We start from the raw sequence: 19,643 nt of genomic DNA on the forward strand, positions 1-19,643 counted from the left end.
GCGGGCTGAGCTAGCCGCTGCTCACACCAACAGCTCACGGTGAAAAGTCTCACAGCGTGTCTGCACCAGGCGGGCTCTTGCCAGCACACACTTCATCGCACACGCGCGCGCTCACAGACTTGGATGAAGTCGAGCAGACAACGATGTCATTGACAGAGGATCGAGTTCGAGACAGCGTAGGATCGCTTTCGACCGCCTCACTTGCCTGTCGCCATCTCAAAGCCTTGAAGAAGCTCCTCTGCACCACAGAATCAAACAAAGACACACCGGGTGTCAGTCACATGTCAAACGACGTTTTGTATTGCATGACAAACAGACACAAAGCGGATCAAAGTCCGTTCGCGAAGCGTAGGCAGCAAGGAAGGATCGGGGCGAAGAAGCAGGCTGTATAGCTCATACTCTTACTTACTTACGCGCCATCCTTCTGGGCCATGAAGACGAGCAGGTCGAGGCATCGGTTCGAGTAGCCCCACTCGTTGTCGTACCACGAGACGAGCTTGACAAAGTTGTTGTTGAGCGAGATACCGGCGGCGGCGTCGAAGATGGACGAGTGCGAGTCGCCGACAAAGTCCTGCGAGACGACGGCGTCCTCGGTGTAGCCAAGGACACCCTTGAGCTCGTTCTCGGAAGCGCGCTTGATCTCGGCCTTGATCTCGTCGTAGCTGGCGCCCTTCTCGAGGCGGGCAGTCAGGTCAACGACGGAAACATTGGTGGTGGGGACACGGAAGGCCATACCGGTGAGCTTGCCGTTGAGCGAAGGGATGACCTTGCCGACAGCCTTGGCGGCACCGGTGGACGAGGGGATGATGTTGGCCGAAGCGGCACGGCCACCACGCCAGTCCTTGCCGGAGGGACCGTCGACGGTCTTCTGGGTGGCAGTGGTAGCGTGGACGGTGGTCATGAGACCCTCGACGATGCCGAACTTGTCGTGGATGACCTTGGCGAGGGGAGCCAGGCAGTTGGTGGTGCACGAGGCGTTGGAGACGACCTGAGCGCTGGGGTCGTACGAGTCGAGGTTGACACCGCAGACGTACATGGGAGCGTCAGCCGAGGGAGCCGAGATGACGACCTTCTTGGCACCACCCTTGATGTGGGCGGAGGCCTTGTCGATGGTGGTGAAGACACCGGTGGACTCGACGACGTAGTGAGCGCCAGCCTGGCCCCAGGGAATGTTGGAGGGGTCCTTCTCGGCGAAGACCTGGATCTCCTTGCCGTTGACGATGAGCTTGCCGTTCTTGGTGGAAACGTCGCCCTTGAAGGTGCCGTGGGTGGAGTCGTACTTGAGCATGTAGACCATGTACTCGAGGTCGATGAAGGGGTCGTTGATGGCAATGACGTTGGCCGTCTTGTGCTCGACCGAGTTACGGAAGACGATACGACCGATACGGCCGAAACTGTCGAGAGGAGAAAGCGCAGAGAAGCGAAAAGAGTCAGTGCCGATTCCTTGATCATCGAGTAGAATGACCAATGCCTGCTGCGTCTGTCACATCGTCGCAGTCGCCACGGAAGACGCTATTTGGTCGTCGCCATCACCGGTGACGATGACGACCCGTCGAGCGCCATCAATCGAGCAAACAGCCGTGGGTACGCCGCAGACCACCATACGACCCCACCGAGCAGACCTCTCGACGGATGCGTGAATGGCAGCCGTGATGGTGATCGCCACCGACCACGATGGGGAGACGGCGACGTCGAGGCAAGAGAGCGAATGGAGATGCTTACCCGTTGATACCGATGTTGACCTGGGACATTGTGATTAGTGTTTTGGGGTTGGATACGAAAGGAGAAGATTCGATGGTGGAGCGGAAGGAAGAAGACGATGGTGACGAGAGAGGTTTTGATCCACTCGCTAAAGAAGTGCAGCGCAGGAGGCAGCGATCCATGCGTTGAGCTCAACACCCTTTGCGGTGCAGTCAGCTGGCCCGTGAATAATCGATTTGCTCCGTGGTGCTGCTCAGAAGCTTTGCAGCGAAGGAAGCCCTTGGAAAATCGAGCCCTCTTGGTCTGAGCGTCCAACTGGACGGCTCTATCCGTTTTGAATTCCGAATCGGGCTGATGTATTTGGCATTTGTATTCATCTGCGCACGCATCTCAAGATGTGGAGTCTTGCTCACTTTTTTTCGTTGCTCTCCCTTATCACTGCGTTGATCTCGCTGTTTCCTCGGTCAGACTTTTTCTTGCTATCAGTGACTTTGCAGATCTGATCTGTTGAGCGGGCCGCAGCTGCTGACTCGACTTCTCGTCGCCGGCCGAGTGAGCGAGGAGGACGCTAGACAAAGATCGACAGACGTCAACGGACGGAACAGGCAGGATCGACGGATTGCCAATACAACTTTGCTGACTGGCAGCAATACCGCATCACTGTGCTGTACAAGTCCGTCTTCTCCACACACGAGTGACCGGCTTCTCTCGCTCGCTGCCTGCCGTGGCACCGAATGGCGGGTGAAAGTGGGAGCGGCAGTGGGGCGCTCTGCGGGGGCGGAGGCTTGCGGATGCGGTTTCGTGAAAGGATCTTTCCGAGACCGGGTCAAGCGCATTTCACGGATCTTGCCCATGGCCCTTCGCAGCGATCGACGCCGGCAGTAGCGGCAAGTGAGCAACTCCTAGCCGTCCTTTGCACCCTGTGTAGACTAGATGGTTCATGCACACCGTCTGAACCCTGCAGCTCGCTCATCGCCATGACCAATTCGAACGAAACACTCGGAAGACTGCGGAGACCATTGCGACTCGTATGCGGAAGGAAGCGGCTTTGCTTTCCAGTCGCTTTCCCCTTACTCAGGCCGACTTGCCTTAACGGTCTAACAACACCGATCAAAAATCGCCGATTTAGCATATAACCCTTTTAGATAGCGATCAGCTTCTTGGCAGCCCGCTTGTTCCTGGTCCCGCTCGTGCCTGGAGGTTCACCCGAAGACTCGGATATGGCGTGCTCAGCACAGGTCAATTATTGCATTGCCGCCATATACCCCACACTTTTGGCCGGTTCCTTGCAACGGCGGGTCAATCAGCTGTCGAAGAGTCAGCTGTCGACGGTCGGCTAAATCGGATCATGAGCTCGAGCAGGTGGGACCTTGTCCTCTTGGCGAACTTATAAACTTGACCCTCGGACGGCTCTTCCTGCTGAACGACAACGTGCCTCCGTCAACAAGCTGAGATCGACGCGATGGCACCCGTCGCTGTGACCAACGATTCCACTCTGGTGCCGACCGCGAAGCAAGTCGCCTCGTCGTCGGCTGTGGAGGCTGCAGGAGACACCGCCTTTGTCGAAGCCTCGCACCCCTACCAACGTCGACTCAAGCTGACCGAGAGCAACCCCAACGAGCCCGAGGTCACGTTCCCGCTCATCCTTAAGCCAACCCACGCCTCCGACCTGACCACCTCGCAGCTGGTCGAAGCCGTCAAGCCGCTGGCTCCCACGCCCTCCTCCAGCTACACGCTCTCCCCGCTGCAGCAGCTGATGGACGCCCATGGCGGCGCAGTCCACTTCAAGTCCCTTCCCATCCGCACCGCCGACGACTTTAGCCGCTTCATGCATGCCCTCGCTGGCAACGCGTCTTCCCCCAACACCTGGCAGTATCACGTGGATAAAGGCCTCATGGTCATCCGGCACGCGATGGCGCCCAATGTAGCCACCGCCAACGAGGGCCCACCGCATCAATCCATTGGCTCGCACAACGAGTACGGTCTCTCGACACACTATCCCTCGGTCATTGCCTTCTGCTGCCTCTCCCCACCCGACACCGGGGGTCAGACGCCGATCGTGAACAGCATCGCGCTGTACGACCGGCTGAAGGCGACCGTGCCGACGTATGTGGAGAAGATCCAAAGGCGCGGTTTGACGTTTGTCATCCACCACCCCGTCGCCAAGGTCAAGGATAGTGTTCAGGGTAATAGTTTGTATAACGCCGACTCGTTCGGACCGACACCCGACGAGAAGGTGGATCTGGACAGCTTGAGCGAGGAGCAAAAGCGGGCGTTGGTGGAAGAACACATCCTCGATCTGGCGCGCGAAGGTGGGTGGGGCAGTCCCGATGATGGACAGCAAGGCGGCAAGCTGGGTGCGTGGCACGAACGAGGTTTCTCATGGACCTGGCTCCCCGATGGATCCATCAACGTCTTTCAGCGTGTTCCCGGCATTCGCATCCATCCAACGCTGGGTAAGCCTGCCTACTTCAACAATGTCGGCAACCGATACTCGTATTCTAAGGAGCATGGGTGTTTGCAGCCCCCACACTACTCGGAGGTCAAAAAGGATTTCTTCCCCCCACCGTCGTTCCCACTGCCACTGGAGGATGAGAGTGGGGCGGAGGACGAGCCGATCCCGCTGGACGAGATGGAGGAGGCGCTGCGCTGGACCGAGAAGCTCCAGGCTCATGTCGAGTGGGAGTTGGGAGATGTGCTGGTGATTGACAATCTCGCTGTTCAGCATGCAAGGACACCGTGGACGGGACCGAGGAAGCTCGTGGCCAGTCTTTGGGATCAGCCTTCGTACCTCGCAAAGCACGCGCCCGTCCGAACTTGAGCTCTCACAGTCGTTCAATGTCACATTCTCAGCGTGCTGCTTCATGCTTTCGAGTGATGTAGAATTACAACGTGAGAAATCCGGTCTATGTGGTTTGCGATGGGTGTGGCCTCTAGGAGAAGAAGTACAGCGAGCCCTTGATCTCGTTGACGTCGAACGAGCCTTTGGCCGGGATGGCGGGCAGGATGTCGGCCAGATCGACAAACTTGGCCTTGAACTTGGTCTCCCACTCTGCGTCCTTGTCCTTCTTGCTCCTGCGACCCAGCTTTTTCTTTGGTGCTTCCGCCTCGTCTTGCTCTTCTGCGACGTCATCCTCGGTGACCTCCTCGCCGTCAGCGCTGTCGGCATCGGACGACGTGCCAGCTTTGGCGAGCACCACATCGCCCTCCTGACCGTTGAGCTTGGCCAGCTGGTCCTCGGGCACGGCGAGCACCGCATCCGACGGCGCCGCAGCATCCCTTTCATCCTCTTCCTCACCCTTGGCCGCCTTGCCGCCCCGCTTCCTGTTCTGCCGCTTCAAACTCACCACCGGCACCTTATACCCCTCGTACCGCTGCATGAACTCCTCTCGCAACCTCGTCAAAATGTCCTGGCTATGCAATCGAACAAATGTCTCGCGAATCATGTCGCTCATCGTATCGATATCCGCCGCGTGCGTCCAGTACGAATCGTGCACCGAGGCGAACGTCAGTCCGGCCGCGTGGCACTCGAGCGCCGTGAGGATCATGTGCGTCGCATCGAGCGAGTGGATGAAGTTGGGCGGGAACGCCGACGCCTGTTTGGCAGGGGAGACTTCCGAATTGGACAGCGGGTCGTGGATGAACACCGTCTGAAGGGCGGTCGAGACCTGCTTCTTCTTGGACTTGCGGTAGGGCTGGACGACGGGCAGACCGAGCGCAGTGGTCCAGATAACGGAGGTCATCTGCTCCTTGACGATGCGGTCGGCTTTGGCCGTGTCGCGCGAGTAGCCGCGCGCGTCGGCGCGACGAAGACTCGCGTCTGTGGGCTGGTACGGTCGTGTGGCCTCCTCGAGTCGCTGAGCCGGGATCGACTTGGCGATCACCTTGGCGGAGAAGGAGAGCCAGTCCTGGATCTTCTGCGCGCCGGAGAACAGGTTGCCGATGCACGACATGATGATCTTGGCCAGGTAGCTGGCGGCTGCGAAGAGGTCCTCGGCGGGGACATCGCCTCGGTCGGCGAGCTGACGCATGACTTGGTTCTTGGCGCCGATGAACGTGACACCGTAGACGGTCGTCATGACCGTCTGCTTGACCACCTTGCGCGTCACCTTGCCCTGGAGCACTTGAGCGAGACGATCGCCCTTGGTCGCCTCCTCGTCGAGCACCTTGATGACGAGGTCGGCGACACCGGAGTAGACGTCGGCGGGTCGCTCACCGCGAGACAGGTTGACCTGCTTGGCACCGGCCAGGTCACCACCGAGCGCGGCGTAGTGCTGGAGACCGTTGCAGGTGCCGTCCTGGTGGACGGGAAGGGACGACTCGTACGCTTCCGGTCCCTCGGGATGCTCGAGAGCTGCCTTGAGCTCCATGCACGAGGCCAAGCACTGCCATGGGTCGTCGGCTTTTAGCCACCATCGGTTGCCGTCAAGCGGTCGCTCCACGCTGTCGCGGATGTCGGCCTCGTGGTCGATGGCGAACTGCTCTCGCTCGGCAAAGCTGGCCTTGTCGTAACCGAACACGTTGGAGATGTGGATCCTCAACCAGCGCAGACCAGCCTTGCCCAGCGGCTTGCTGTCAGCGAACATCAGTAGACCACGGCAAAGGTCATTGCCAATGTGATTGAGGTGCGGTGGCATCGGGTAGGCGCGTCCGCGGAAGTCCATGTTGTGCGGGAAGTAGAAGCGCTCGCCGACGTAAGCACGGGCGATCTCGAGCTTGTAGTTGACGTCGCAACGCTGCGAGTGGTTCGAGGCGCGCTGCTGGTTCCACTGCTTGAGTCGCTGCAGGTAGACGGAACGAGCCTTGATGTCGTGCTCGTAGTTGTCGGGCTTCTGCGGTTCCGCTGCTTCCATCTCGACGGGAGGCATGTCTGCAATGTCCTTGCCCGAGTTCCAGACCTCGACCATGACGTCGAAGATCGGTTTATTGATCTTCCATGATGTCGTTCCCAGGACATCCAGAGCGGCGAGTACCGTGTCGAGGTCGCCGTTGTCAGAAGCTGCCCGCAAGTAGGAGCCCTGCTCGGCGCTGTCTTTGAATCGCATGGCGCTCTGGCGCACCGAGTAATATCCGCCAGAGTCGTGCGAGGTCCATGGCTTGGGTGGTACGAGCATGGGAAGGTGGCGGGGATGCAATGTCTCCTGGATCGAGTCCTTGTCGAGTCGCTTGGCGATCACCTCGTTGAGCTTGATGACGCCCAACTTCTTGCCTCCGAGGTACTGGTAGGTCGAGTAGAAGGCGGGCTGGTCCTCCTCCCACAAAATGCCGTCACGATCGGTAGCCTTGCGGTTGACGGTGGCAACGTGCATGAGGTGCTGCACGAGGTAGCTTCCGACACGGGCTCGAACCGCCTGCGTCCATTTGGGGATCGAGGTGAGGATCCCTTCGTCCTCCTGTTGCTTCTGCCAAGCCTTGATCTCGCGACGAGCGGCCAGATCGATTAGACCGCGGCTTCGAAGTACGGTCTGCGCGGTGTGGGCATTAGAGAAGATCTTTGGGTTCCTGCGCACGACGTCGGAGTGGTACTCGGTCTCGAGAGCACGTCCGACCGCGAGCAGAGCACGGGTGGTCTTCATGCCATCCGAGACGCCGCCATTTCCGCTCATTCGCATGAGCTCGAGGATGGTGATGAGTGCGAGCTTGGATGGCGGCAGCAGTCGGAGGAAGGGGAGAATCTGCTGTTCCATGGACATGATGCCCCTGGTGTCTGACGTGCTGCTGTTGGCATCGCGGTCGAGACGAGCCAAGTCCTCCTCGAGAACGGTCTGCAACTTGTTGTACCATTCCCACATCCACCTTTGCAGAGGCTTGGACTGGAGTGCGCCGGTGGTCTGCAGACCAAGCTCCTCGAGCTTTTCGGCAGAGTGCTCGAGACGTTTTCTGGCTGCTTCGAGCGCACTGTGCTCGAGCCACTTTTGACGCTCGTACGGGTCGGTGATGTTGCGACGAGCTTCCTGAACAATGGAGAGGTTCTCCTTCAAAGAGGCAAGATTGAAGGGCATCTCACCGGCTTTGTTCTCTGGGTCCTGACCGAGACGGGTCACTTTCGAGGTGGTCCTGACGGGCAGCAATTCGGGAATGTCGGCAAGCGGGTCTTCGAGGGACGCTGCGTTGTTCGACTGTGCTTCCGAGAGGACCCGGCGACCGTCGAGAATGCTCTGTGCTGTCTCGAGCTCCTTGAGGATGCCGCTCTCACCCATCTGGCTGGCGACGTCGGTGAGACTGCGGAGTACGGACTGGGCATCAACTTCGCCTTCGCGGGACTGGTCGATGCTCTTCGATCCGAGTGGACCGTTGACATCGAGATCTTGCGCCGATTCGGGGTTGAAGGCAGACGAGGTGAGGATGCTGTCGAGGCCGTAGTCGGCGCGCTTGATGGAAAGGACGAGGTCATCCAGAGCAGGCGCCGAGGAAGGGTATCTGCCGGAGCGCTGCAAGGCTACGATGCCGCGAGCCATGGTGGCGAAGGTGGCTGGGTTGGGTTTGGGGTCTGGCGAGGGCGGCTGATCGCCCTGTGTGGTGGATGACGAGGTCTCCATGTCGCGCCAGAGCTGCCATGCACGGTCGAGCCATTCGGCGGTACCGTCCAGTGACTCTGCCTGATACGCCTTGCGGAAATAGGCTTGAAGCATCGAGTTGTAGGTCCAGATCTGAACAGGGGAGCGGTATTCGCCGAGCTCGCCCAGGTTTTGATGCCAATCGTTCTGGTCGACGATGCCCTGAGCGAGACGCTTTCGAAGCTCCCATAGCTCACGCGAGCGAGCGGCAGCCTGACCGCGCAAATCGGAGAAGACCTTGTGCGCACGACTGGTGAGACCGGTGCCGAGACAAGCTTTGAGGATGCCGAGGTACTCGATGGCTTTGGTTGCTGGGTAGAAGGTCTCGTCTGTGCTGCTCATGGTGAGGCCGGAGAGGTCGCCAAAGGAGAGGCTGTTCATGGCTGGATCGAGCATGCCTGGGGACAAAGCGGGGATGGGCGTTCCGGTCTTGCTCTTGGGACCCACTTGTCTGCGAAGGATGTAGGAGCGCTCGGCGACGTCGGGGGGTAATGGGGTGGGGAGACGCGTGAGTGGCGAGCCTGTAGCGAAAGCATAGGGCATGAATCTACCGCGACGGTCGCTACGTTGTGAGGATGCTGATGCTGATGAAGAGGCTGATGTTGATGAAGATGCTGATGACGACGATGGTGCTGAAGAGCCACTGGTGGATGGGTCATGTTGCTGCTGCGACGGTATTGATGGGTCCTGCTCGTGATGATCTCGATGTGGCTCTGCAGCTGGACTCGCCTGACTGCTAGGGCCTTTTGTGCTGAAGTGATGGCTTGCAATGGCTCTTGGCCTCCGAAGAAGTGCAGACGAAGCTGCCAGTGTGGAAGGTGTTGGCGACCATCTTGATGTTGAGGCTGACGTCGAGGCAGCAGCGGATGCCAACGACGATCCTCGAACGAGCGATATTTGCTTTGCAAGCATGGTGACGGATAATCCGAGACTCTACTGGGATGGCAGCGATCGATGTCGGGACGGTGTCCGAGGTGGCGCAGTCTACAGGACCTATGCTGCTCGGGCGAGCCGAGGAGTGAGTCAAATACGAAACTCTGCCGATGTGTTGCTGCGCATGTATCGTCGGTGATGTCCGTCCGCCTTGTCCGATGGAATGTGATGGTTGCGAAGAGCGCGTGGGTGATCCGAGGGGTGAAAGAGGATGGAGTGAGGTACGAGGAGATCAGGGTCAACCCTAGCTTCCTTCGGCAATTTGGCTTTGCTAACTCGACCTGAGCCACACGACCTCTTCGCCATCTGCAACCTCAAAAATTTGGACTCGTCGGCATAAAATTTCCCTAGAGCTGAGCAATTCTCGAGAAAGCCAGCTGCAACCACAAACCTTCCTTGGCCTCCACAGCTGAAATTTTCCATGCAGAATCAGCCCTTGAAAACCGAAATTTTCCCGAGTTCTTCTTGACCTTCGACACTGAGTTATCGGGCAGAGAGATCTGTAGATTCCTAAAGGAGCCTAACATCTTGGTACCAAAAATGGACATGCCTCCACACAGCGACAAGCTGCAGCTTCACGTCAAGACAGCGCTCAGGGGCAGCAACGCCGGATCGAGGAGCGTGCGCAGGGCTGACAGCAGCGGGCTGTGCATTTTCCCACCGCAAAAATCATTCGACATGAAGCCTCGCGGATATACATTTCCATCATCAAAGACTCGGGCTTTATACGCATATCAACGCCTCATCTTGGCATGATCTTGAAGGAGCCACGACGTCCGCAATCATCTACACTGGTCACATCAGAGCTTATTACCACCGAGTGATGAGAGCTTCATGAGGGTAGAACAGAGCTTTGCAGGGATGAAAGTGAGGCTCTAGCTTCAGCGAATTGAATTTCAGCACAGCCCTCCCCTTGTAGGCCTGCATCCTTTCGGCCCGTCAGCCAGAGCACAGCACAGCACAGCATGCGCAGGGCTCATATGAGGGTGCCGATCTGCTCGCTTCGTCTTCGCTTGTTACTGGCCGCCGAAAGTGCAGATCAATCGGTAGATGGCAAGAAGGATTAGAGTTCTAAAGCTTGTGTGGTCCTTGCGCTTCAGATGCGAATTTCGATGAGAGCGCCTTGGTGGGCGCAGGAATATCGCACTTTTGTTGACATCCCACCACTTCCCGTTCACAAAAGACCAGCTTTCCATCGCAACAGCTCCTTTGCATCCACCATCACCTCAAGCAGCAGCAGCAGCAGTCACACGATCTTCTGCGAACTGAGACCCTACTCTGCCCCGCCAACGCGCCATAGAGAGCCACATTCCATTGGTCATACGCAAAAGGCGCCGTGACTTCGAAGAGATCCACGATCGTATCACCGCCAGCTTCTCCCATTTTGCGCAGCAGCTCACATCCGCTACGAAGTCCTACCAGATACGGGCGCACAGGCTCTTGTCATCTTCGCAGCTTAGAATTGCAACACGACCGTCCGCAGACATTCGCCCATCTTTTGGCTAGACACGACCTAACGACCCACACCATAGACCCGCCATGGCGCCTGCTGCAATCCGCCGCAAGCTCGTCATCGTCGGCGACGGTGCCTGTGGGAAAACCTCCCTCCTCTGCGTCTTCGCGATCGGCGAGTTCCCGCAAGAATATGAACCCACCATCTTTGAGAACTACGTCGCCGAGATCCGGCTCGATGGCAAGCCCGTCCAGCTCGCTCTCTGGGACACAGCAGGGCAGGAGGAGTACGAACGACTACGACCGCTCTCCTACTCGCAAGCGCACGTCATCCTCATCGCCTTTGCTATCGACACGCCCGATTCGCTGGAGAACGTGCAGGTCAAGTGGATGGAGGAAGTGCGCCAAATATGCGGACCCTCGGTGCCCGTGCTGCTCGTCGGGTGTAAGAAGGACTTGCGGGAGGATGCCATCGCAAAAGGGAAACCGGTAGAAGGGCACTTTGTCGAGAAGCAACAGGCGAAACAGGTCGCAGCGCAAATCGGCGCCAAGTCGTATCACGAGTGCTCCAGTCTCAAGAACCAGGGCGTCGATGCAGTCTTTGAGGCGGCAACAAGGGCAGCCATGCTGGTCAGGAGCACAGGCGCTTCAACGGGAGGCGCCATCTCGCAAAGCAAGACCAAAGAGGCATTACACAACGATGCTGGCTCGTGCAAGTGCGTCGTCCTCTAGAGACTCTCCCCGACTTACCTCTACAAGCCTCGCCTCTGCTTGGTCTTCCTCCATCTTTTCGGCTTCCATCACATGTCCATCGTTCCACACATCGCACTGTCTTTCCTCTGCATACCGTCTCTGTCATTCCTGTGTACTACCTAGCCGTTCCTTCAGCCATTCTCGTTTCCAATCCAAGAGCATCATTTCTCGTTCGAGTGTGGCAGCGCGAATTGGATCTCATTGTGTTGGAGGCAGATGCGTCGTCGCTTTGCATGGACCAACGAGCCTCGGTCGACGCGACAGACGGGGAGTTCCCTCGTCGTCCGAAGTAGCCGCCCATAAGCCAATGCGATTGCGTCCCTTCCGCACAACGGTCGACGTAGAATCGCCAGGCCTGCCGTTCCGCCCCAAGAAGCGCCTAGAGAGCTGCTCAGCTTCAAGGGCTTCTGCTCCCGTCGTTCTCACGGATCGTGCAGACTCTCATATAGGCCGAGACCACACAAACGTCACAAAGCGACTGCGATGGTATTGCAAAGGTGTACTTGCAACGACTTTACGCCGAGATGAACAGCTCGGGCGTCTGGTTCTTCACATACTCGCTGACCTCCTCGACCTTTGTGCACCACCCGTTGAGCCTCGACTGCAGGGCCTGGATCTGGCGGTGGTCGAGCACCCTCGGTTGGACCCAGGTGATCCTCGCCAGCTGATCCACCTGGTCCAATGTGCCCCTGATCAGCTTGAGACTCAACGCCTTCATCACCAGATGCTCCACTTCGTCCGTGGGCAGCTTGGTCTCCGCTGCGATCGTAGCGAACGCAATCGTCCTGTCGTCCGCGGCGCGCTTGAAGACGCTCTCGATGAGCGACATGAGGCAGATCTTCTGACGCAGGAACGGCGTGTTTTCGGCCAGGATCGGCTCCTTGGGCAGATGCGGGGTCAGCGCTTCGAACCGACCAATGTCGCCGGCGTTGAACGCAAAGAGCAGCTCCGAGAGCCACGCGTGCTCCTTGCTCTTCCCGAGCGATGCCAGGATCGGGTGCAGCAGCAGCTCGCCGAAGTTGTAGATCGTGTCGCCGAGCAGAGCGGAGATGCTGAGATCGTGTGCACGCTGCACCCGCGCCTCATCGGTCAGGTCCGTGTCCACGTTGACACACGCCAGGTACAGCAGCGAGTTCTTGTAGTAATTGGCGTATTCGGCTTTGGCCTTGTAGAAGTCTCCGCACACGCGGTAGTAGCTCGCGTGAACGGCTGTCTCGACCGCATCGAACGTGTCCAAGATCTTGCCACATTTGTCCATCGCCACTTTTGTGCCATCCGCATCGCCCAGTAGCAGCTTGAAGTGCGCCGCCTCCATCAGCGCGTACACGTATGCATCCTGCGATTCGGGCGAGTCCACCTTTGTCGCCAGCTGTTCGAGGAACTCGAGCGCTTTTGCTGGGTCTGGGTATTGACGTGCCACTTTGACGCCGATGGCGGCGAGCTGGAGCTGGTTGATCTTGGATGAGAAGCGGCTAACAAACTTGTCATAAAGGTCGATCTGGATCGGTGGTGCTTGCGAGTCTGGGTGGTTGAGGAACTCTTCGATGGTCAACGTGAGCTGGTACCATAGTTTGCGATCGTGTAGCTGCTGAAACTTGGGGTAGTATGGCTTGAGTGATGCGGGTGTCGAGGAAGATGCGGAAGCGTTTTCGAGGTAACGCTCGTCGGCGTGGTCCACGTCCATGCCTGCGGAAGACGACATGTTGGGCGAGGATTTATGTGCAGATTCGATGATGCGAAGAGCCTTTCGTGCTTTCGTTAGCCAGTGTTCGTCCAGGGCTGAGCGGCGAGTGTGTGGTGAGAAGGATGGAAGATGAAGGTGGAAGTGTTGGTCTTTGGGCTTCGCAACGCGTATTTCGATCACCGTGCGTAGCCTCCACTTTTCTCTATTGAGTAGTTAGCGGATGGAGGCCTAACACATAAGAGCGAAATTTCTGGATAGCCGGCCATTTCGCCGGCCCGAAGATTTCGGTCTTCCCTCGAGACCAACACCATCACTTCTGCTCGAGCTGGACAGCAGCTTTCTAGCAGATGTCTAGCCGACAACATACATGACGACGACAACAAGAAAGGGCGCGGATCCGCCTGATGCTGCAATCAAATCCACAGCTCAAGAAGTGCTACAGCGGCCAAAGGGCCCATCAAAGCGCACACGGCATTCCTGGCTGCGCTCCTTCGTCGCACTAGCGACAGCTGCTGTGCTCCTGTCGGTCAGCGCCCTCGCATTTTCGAAAGCGACGGCATCATTCCAGAACTCTCAACTTGCAGCATTGTCCGAACGATTCGCCATCTGCTCACCTGATGAGCGCGGATCCCTTCACCTCGCATCTCCGACGTCCACGGCAGGCTCCGTTTACACCGGCGACGAGCACCGTTTTGCCAAAGACGGCGCATTCACCGAATGCGTGGCAGTCGAGCATGGAGTCATCACCCACGTTGGGAAGGAAGAGGATGTGCTACCAAGCTTCTGCGAAGGTGTCGACTCATCCACTACAGCTGCTTCTGCAAAGCATCAGCAGCGACGAGTCCCACACGGCAACAAGGCGGCACGACTCAGCCGTCGCAGTGGCAACATGAAGGACGGAGCGCTGCGCAGACGTAGCAAGTGCGACTTACGGAGGCTGCGTCCTGGTCAGACTCTCTTTCCTGGCTTTCACGATGCTCACGGCCACATCCTCGACTACGGCTGGTCTCGCACCGTGGCGGACCTAGTTGGCTCTACTTCGGTCCAAGACATCATCGATAGGCTCGAGGCCTACGTTCGCTCGAAGCCACATTTGATGGCGTACGCGCTGAGCGGCGGAGCATCAAGCGCAAACGCCACGACGGTGCCTTGGATTGAAGGTCTAGGATGGGACCAGACGAAGTGGACGCCTGCCGAGTTCCCCACCGCCGCCGACCTGGGCCGGTCGGAGCTGCTGCGTCGCTTTCCGATCGTGCTGCGTCGAGTTGACGTGCATGCGCTGTGGCTCAGCGAGATTGGTCTGGATATGGTCATGCGTGGAGCTAAAGACTTTCCTGCGTCCCCGACAGAGGACCACAAAGTCGAAGGAGGCCTTGTCGTTCGGTACGCAGACGGCAGGCCCACGGGGATACTCATCGACAACGCCATGAACTTCGCCTACCAAGTGGTGCCTGAATGGACCGACGATCAGCGCAAGATCTTCCTCGACGCAGCCACGGAAGGCCTGCTCCGTGTAGGCATCACCGCCGTTGGTGACGCAGCCACAGACCTCAAGGCGGCCGCCTTCTACAAGCGCATGGATGCAGATGGTCAGCTGCGCTTCCGCATCTACTCGATGCTAGCCTGCCCGCCGGGTGAGAGGCGATGCGCTGACCGAATCGATCAGGTCAAGCCAGACCCGAAACTCGTACAGAAAGGTAAGGGCGGGATGTTCACGCTGCGTTCAGTGAAGCTGTTCAATGACGGTGCGCTGGGCTCGTGGGGGTCTGCCATGTGGGACGATTACTCCGACAAGCCGGGCGAGCGCGGTCTGCTCCTCATCCCCGAGGCTGAGCTGCCTTCGTTGGTTGCGTACTGGCTGGAGCGAGGCTGGCAGGTGTGCACGCATGCTATCGGCGACCGTGCCAACACGCTGACGCTCGATGCCTACGATGACTTTCTCCGCTCCCACCCCGCCGCTGAAGCACATACGCTCCGGCCCCGCGTGGAGCACGCCCAGCTCATGTGGCCGTCCGACCTCGCCCGCTTCGCAGAACTAGGCGTCATCGCGTCCATGCAGCCCACCCACTGCACCTCCGATATGGGGTATGTCGAGTCTCGTATTGGGAAGGAGCGGGCGGCACACGGTGCGTATGCGTGGAAGTCGCTTCTCGATGCGAACGCGAGCTTGGCCCTCGGGTCGGACTTTCCTGTGGAGCTGCCGGATCCTCTACACGGCATCTACTCCGCTGTGACGCGGCTCGATACGAATGGCAACAGTCCTCATGGCGCTGGCGGATGGTACCCTCACGAGAGGCTGACAAGGAGAGAGGCACTCAAAGGGTTCACGCAGGACGCAGCGTTTGCGCAATTCGAAGAGGACGTCGCTGGTAGCATCTCTGTCGGTAAGAGAGCCGACTTCACATTGCTCGATCGAAACATTCTGGATGAGGACAGAGTCACACCGGCGATGTTGAGGGCTGCCAAAGTCGACGCCACGATCGTCGGCGGCAAGGTCGTCTTTGACCGGTTGGCACTTGCCGCTATGACATCTTCTCAGTCCACGGGAAGCTCTTTCGACCGACTGACCCAGCGTCTCGAAGAGCGAGCCACTTCCATCGTGACCGGCCTCCGCGCTGCTTCGCTCGGCTCGCCGTCCACCATTTGGGCAGCCCTCTTCCTCGGAACCCTTCTCCTACTCCTCCGCTCGGGCGAAAAGGAGCCGTATCAGTCCATGTCCTGTCTCGCGCTCAACACACAGCCGCCCACCACCGCGTGGATGAACATGGGCTTCTGGACGCCCCAGTTGTCACGCTCGCAGCTGGACTTTCCGCTGGCCTGCCAGACGCTCGCCCAGCAGCTGTACTCCGCGGCCGGGCTGAAGCCGGGGATGAAAGTGCTCGACGTCGGATGCGGAGCAGGCCAATCGACGCTGTTCTTGCTGGAAGAGTACCAGCCGATGTTGCTGCACGCGGTGACGAGTCTGCCAGAAGAAGCCGCGTTTGCTGCTGAGCGCTTGCAACAACGTCTGCTAGACGGTGAGAAGGAGGCACCGCAGGTCAAAGTGTGGGCGCAAGACGTGCTCGAGTGGCTCCGCAGTGGTGAAGGAGATGGCGAGAAGTACGACGTAATCCTTGCGCTCGACTGCGCCTTCCACTTCAGCGATCGGGCAGAGTACATTCGGCTCGCGAAGGCGCGCTTGAATCCTGGTGGCAGGCTGGCATTTGTCGACCTGCTCTCGGCGTATCCGTCTCCGTCAAGCGCACCTTCGTCCAGCGTGACGCTCGGGAACCCACAATATCCCAACGAGGCGCCTTCGCTCGGACGACGCCTCAAGCACAGCTTCACGTGCATGCTGGCGTCCACTAAGCCTGCCAACCTCTGGCCGGTCGACCGCTACTTTGACATCCTTCGAGCAGAGGGCGGGTTCCCTGCGAAGGGCATCAAGATGCGCGATATCACAGCCGATGTGTTCCCTGGATTTGCGAGGTTCCTGCGTTCGTTTGCCACGGAGGGCGCGGCGTGGAGAGGCGGCGGTTGGGGGATGCGGAAAGGGCTGGGTGCTTTCAGCAATGTGGTGCAGGATTGGAGCGAGGAGGGCGGCTTGGTGAGGATGTTCATCATTGTTGCGGAGGCTGATGGCGCAAATCCCGGTCTCTGAATCCTCTCCATACAACTAGATCTCGATACCGTCTCGGCTTTTGCGATTGTGAGCTTGTGCTGACACGCTGTGCGATCGCTGTATGCGCATGCAGTGTGGCCAGGAGGCTGTCGTCGTCTATTCACTGCGTCTGACCTGCCCTGAGCGCCCCCATCCTTGCATTATTCCGCTTAGCAAGCAGTCTGAGCGACCTTTCCCTCTCAATCTCGCTCATGTTCTGCCAATTTGATATGCGCGAGATGGTGCCGTCCGAGTTGACGATCATGGGACCGAGGTGGTCGAGCTTGATGACGTTGTTTGGCTCGTCTGAGGAAGGCACGTCGGACGGTGCAGGCAGGCCAAGCGGCGGGCTTGCCTTGGCGTTGGCGTCGTTGGTGTTGTCCGTGCTCGACATCTTGTCTCAAGCTGCCGGTCGATTTCAGCTGGCGATGGTGATGGTGGTTGTGAGAAGTGAGAAGGATGGGAAGGGGTGGAGGAAGAAACAAAAGAACGGCAACATGACCGGCGCATAAAAGTGTCAGCCAGGGTTCAAATTCGCTAGAAGCTTCGTTCAGGCTCGCGGTCAACACCGTACCTCACACCACAAAGATTGCCGCTCGTGCCCATGTCTGAGCATCAAGATCCGCCGTACTTGAAACAGTGCGCAGCGTCAAACAGTCAGGACCGTGTGGATGGACTGTCATTAACCATGATTTTAAGCACGTCGACTGATCGTTTGCGAATGTAGACTTCTATCGATATTGCTCGAAGGCAGGATACAGGTCGTTAGTGTTGGAGCTCGCCCTTCGCTTGCGCCTGCGCCACCTTGCCAAGAATGTGAACCTGATCGGCTACTCTTTTGAGCGTTGCCAACACCCTTCCGTTGCCCTTTGTGAAGCTGTACTCATGATACTCGAGCCCCCACTTCTTGGCAAAGGGCACGACGAAGCGGTCGCGCACCTCTCTGAGGTTGTGTCTCGGCACGCGCGGGAAGAGGTGGTGCGAAACCTGCATGTGCAATCCACCGTGCACGAAGTCGAGCCATGTCGGACAATCGACATCCATGGTGGTCCTAATTTGGCGTGAAGCAAAGCTCTCGCTCAGCCCCAGATCGTCGCACGACTGGGCAAAGTGAGACAGCACAATCTGGACGTGCAGCGGCGAAGTGACGATGTGCGAGATGAGAAGGTAGCCGATGCGGACGGGCCACGAAGGAAGAGAGCCGAGCAGCCCGTAGCCGTACCAAGTCCAGAAGGTGGCGAGACCAACAAGCTCGAGTGCCCACCAGCGGTCTCGACGCGCCTTGGTGGCGAGGAAGCCATACGAGTTGGCATATAGATTGAAGCGACCAAAGGCCATGACGATGTAGTAGAGCTTGTGCTGATGCTTGAGAAGGAAGCGGCTGGGTGCGTCGAATTCGAGCACGCGGCGGTAGTAGGAGGACCAGAGTCCCAGTGGTTTGGCGGATGCGTCGTTGCTGTCGTTTGCATTGATGATGGTAGTCTGGCCAGCCAGAACGAATTGGGGCGAGATGGCAAAAAAGGGCATGTGCTGGATATCGGGGTCGTGCTCGGGATGGTTGGTGACGAGGTGATGGACGTCGTGGTTGTCGCACCACCAGCCGATGCTGAGACCGCCAATGAAGTCGGCGATGGTGGTGCCGATGATACGGTCCCACTGCCAGGAGTGGGTGATGCCGCTGTGGCCCGAGTCATGCGCTGAGAAGGTGAGCTGATGCCAGAAGAGCCCAAGGAAGAAGCTGGATAGCAAGAATGATGTGGTGGAAGCGCTGAATGACCATGCGGAAGATGCCGAAGAGGCAGCCGAAGTGGCCGACTGCTCGAGTCGTAGCTGAGATTGTCCGCATGACCACAAGGCGAAAGCGATGGACCCGAGCAAAAGGTATCGCGCCACTTCTCGCGCATATCCCACGGGTTTGAGGGTGTATAGACCTGCGTCTTTGACCTGCTGATGCAGTTTCTTGTAGGCTTCCGAGATCTGGTGCTCGCGGATCGGATCGACCGACTCGGGGACAGGTGGCGGTTCCAGTAGATCGACTGGCAAGGGGAACCCGTTGGGCCTTTCAACGATCAGAGTGGACGGGGCGGCGGGCTTGACGGCGCTCTTACGCCGTGACTCAGACGGTGAGGAGCGTGACGGTCGGGTCTGCTCCGACGTATCGGAAAGCATTCCTTCGACCAAGGCCTCATCGGTCGAGTCTGAAGACAGCTCTGGCTCTTGGCTGTCTCGGTCGGAGCTGACCGCAGAAGTGGATGGAGTGTTGCGGTGGCGCCACATTGCTACCTGAGCATGTGGATGATCCAACCTGCCCTTGCGATAGCCCAGCTGTACTGGTGGCACCAGCGGTCGGTAGTTGTGCCAGTCCGCCTCGTCGAGGTGACCAATCACGTAGCGAGACATAAGGCGCGAGATGGTGTCTTCGGAATGGTAGGCTTCGATCTCGTCCGTAGCGTCCCGCCCGACAAAGTGCAGGATAGCGAGCTCACCACCAGGGTGTCTCGAGAGCCATTTGTCCAGCTTGTAGATCTTTCGTCGGTGCAAGACGAGCGTCTCCCCATTGGCGATGCGCTCCGCTAGCTGAGCGCGAGTCAAGGTCTTCGGCTGGCGCGGCTGGCGCTTAGCTTCAGCTGGAAGCGCCACCTTGGACGAAGCGATACTTGTACCCACGTCAGAGACCATTGTGGAAGTCGCGGATCGATGTGATGGTTCGGTACGTGGTCGAAGTGGGCGAGGCGAAGGAGACCCACCGTCCACAGACAACCATTCAGGGTCCCCGCCACAGTCGTGAACGCCGAGCGCAAGTTCTTCTCAGCCAACGCTGCTAGGCCACCTGCATACAGTAGAGGAATTTTAAGGCTCGCGCAGCCCGCACGCTGCACGAGCTGTTCTTCCTAAAGACACACAGCTCTCTCTCGGACGTGCC

At 58.6% G+C, this 19,643-nt stretch overlaps 8 protein-coding genes across 8 annotated transcripts; 3 read left to right on the forward strand and 5 right to left on the reverse strand.

The window, feature by feature from the left end:
• Nucleotides 1–409: 409 nt before the first annotated feature.
• PSEUBRA_005052 (Glyceraldehyde 3-phosphate dehydrogenase, catalytic domain protein) lies at nucleotides 410–1,751 on the reverse strand (the record flags this gene model as incomplete). The annotated part of the gene is made up of 2 exons (XM_016438524.1): nucleotides 410–1,394; nucleotides 1,723–1,751. The coding sequence occupies 2 exons, from the start codon at nucleotides 1,749–1,751 to the stop codon at nucleotides 410–412; spliced, it is 1,014 nt and encodes a 337-aa protein (XP_016290986.1).
• Nucleotides 1,752–3,163: 1,412 nt separating this feature from the next.
• Nucleotides 3,164–4,522, forward strand: PSEUBRA_005053 (Taurine catabolism dioxygenase TauD/TfdA; the record flags this gene model as incomplete). Its single annotated transcript, XM_016438486.1, has 1 exon — nucleotides 3,164–4,522. The coding sequence occupies one exon, from the start codon at nucleotides 3,164–3,166 to the stop codon at nucleotides 4,520–4,522; it is 1,359 nt and encodes a 452-aa protein (XP_016290987.1).
• A 112-nt stretch (nucleotides 4,523–4,634) lies between these two features.
• On the reverse strand, nucleotides 4,635–9,170 carry PSEUBRA_005054 (DNA-directed RNA polymerase, phage-type; the record flags this gene model as incomplete). Its single annotated transcript, XM_016438518.2, has 1 exon — nucleotides 4,635–9,170. The coding sequence occupies one exon, from the start codon at nucleotides 9,168–9,170 to the stop codon at nucleotides 4,635–4,637; it is 4,536 nt and encodes a 1,511-aa protein (XP_016290988.2).
• A 1,560-nt stretch (nucleotides 9,171–10,730) lies between these two features.
• Nucleotides 10,731–11,375, forward strand: PSEUBRA_005055 (Small GTPase superfamily; the record flags this gene model as incomplete). The annotated part of the gene is made up of 1 exon (XM_016438497.1): nucleotides 10,731–11,375. One exon carries the CDS (start codon nucleotides 10,731–10,733, stop codon nucleotides 11,373–11,375), a length of 645 nt encoding a protein of 214 aa, XP_016290989.1.
• Nucleotides 11,376–11,910: 535 nt separating this feature from the next.
• PSEUBRA_005056 (Proteasome component (PCI) domain protein) lies at nucleotides 11,911–13,098 on the reverse strand (the record flags this gene model as incomplete). The annotated part of the gene is made up of 1 exon (XM_016438517.1): nucleotides 11,911–13,098. The coding sequence occupies one exon, from the start codon at nucleotides 13,096–13,098 to the stop codon at nucleotides 11,911–11,913; it is 1,188 nt and encodes a 395-aa protein (XP_016290990.1).
• Nucleotides 13,099–13,447: 349 nt separating this feature from the next.
• Nucleotides 13,448–16,720, forward strand: PSEUBRA_005057 (Amidohydrolase 3; the record flags this gene model as incomplete). Its single annotated transcript, XM_016438493.2, has 1 exon — nucleotides 13,448–16,720. The coding sequence occupies one exon, from the start codon at nucleotides 13,448–13,450 to the stop codon at nucleotides 16,718–16,720; it is 3,273 nt and encodes a 1,090-aa protein (XP_016290991.2).
• Nucleotides 16,721–16,841: 121 nt separating this feature from the next.
• On the reverse strand, nucleotides 16,842–17,114 carry PSEUBRA_005058 (uncharacterized protein; the record flags this gene model as incomplete). Its single annotated transcript, XM_016438533.1, has 1 exon — nucleotides 16,842–17,114. The coding sequence occupies one exon, from the start codon at nucleotides 17,112–17,114 to the stop codon at nucleotides 16,842–16,844; it is 273 nt and encodes a 90-aa protein (XP_016290992.1).
• Nucleotides 17,115–17,485: 371 nt separating this feature from the next.
• PSEUBRA_005059 (Fatty acid desaturase, type 1) lies at nucleotides 17,486–19,399 on the reverse strand (the record flags this gene model as incomplete). The annotated part of the gene is made up of 1 exon (XM_016438528.1): nucleotides 17,486–19,399. One exon carries the CDS (start codon nucleotides 19,397–19,399, stop codon nucleotides 17,486–17,488), a length of 1,914 nt encoding a protein of 637 aa, XP_016290993.1.
• Between the last annotated feature and the right edge of the window lie 244 nt (nucleotides 19,400–19,643).

This window comes from Kalmanozyma brasiliensis (assembly GCF_000497045.1).
Source record: "Kalmanozyma brasiliensis GHG001 unplaced genomic scaffold PSEUBRA_SCAF4, whole genome shotgun sequence".
Lineage (NCBI taxonomy): Eukaryota > Fungi > Basidiomycota > Ustilaginomycetes > Ustilaginales > Kalmanozyma > Kalmanozyma brasiliensis.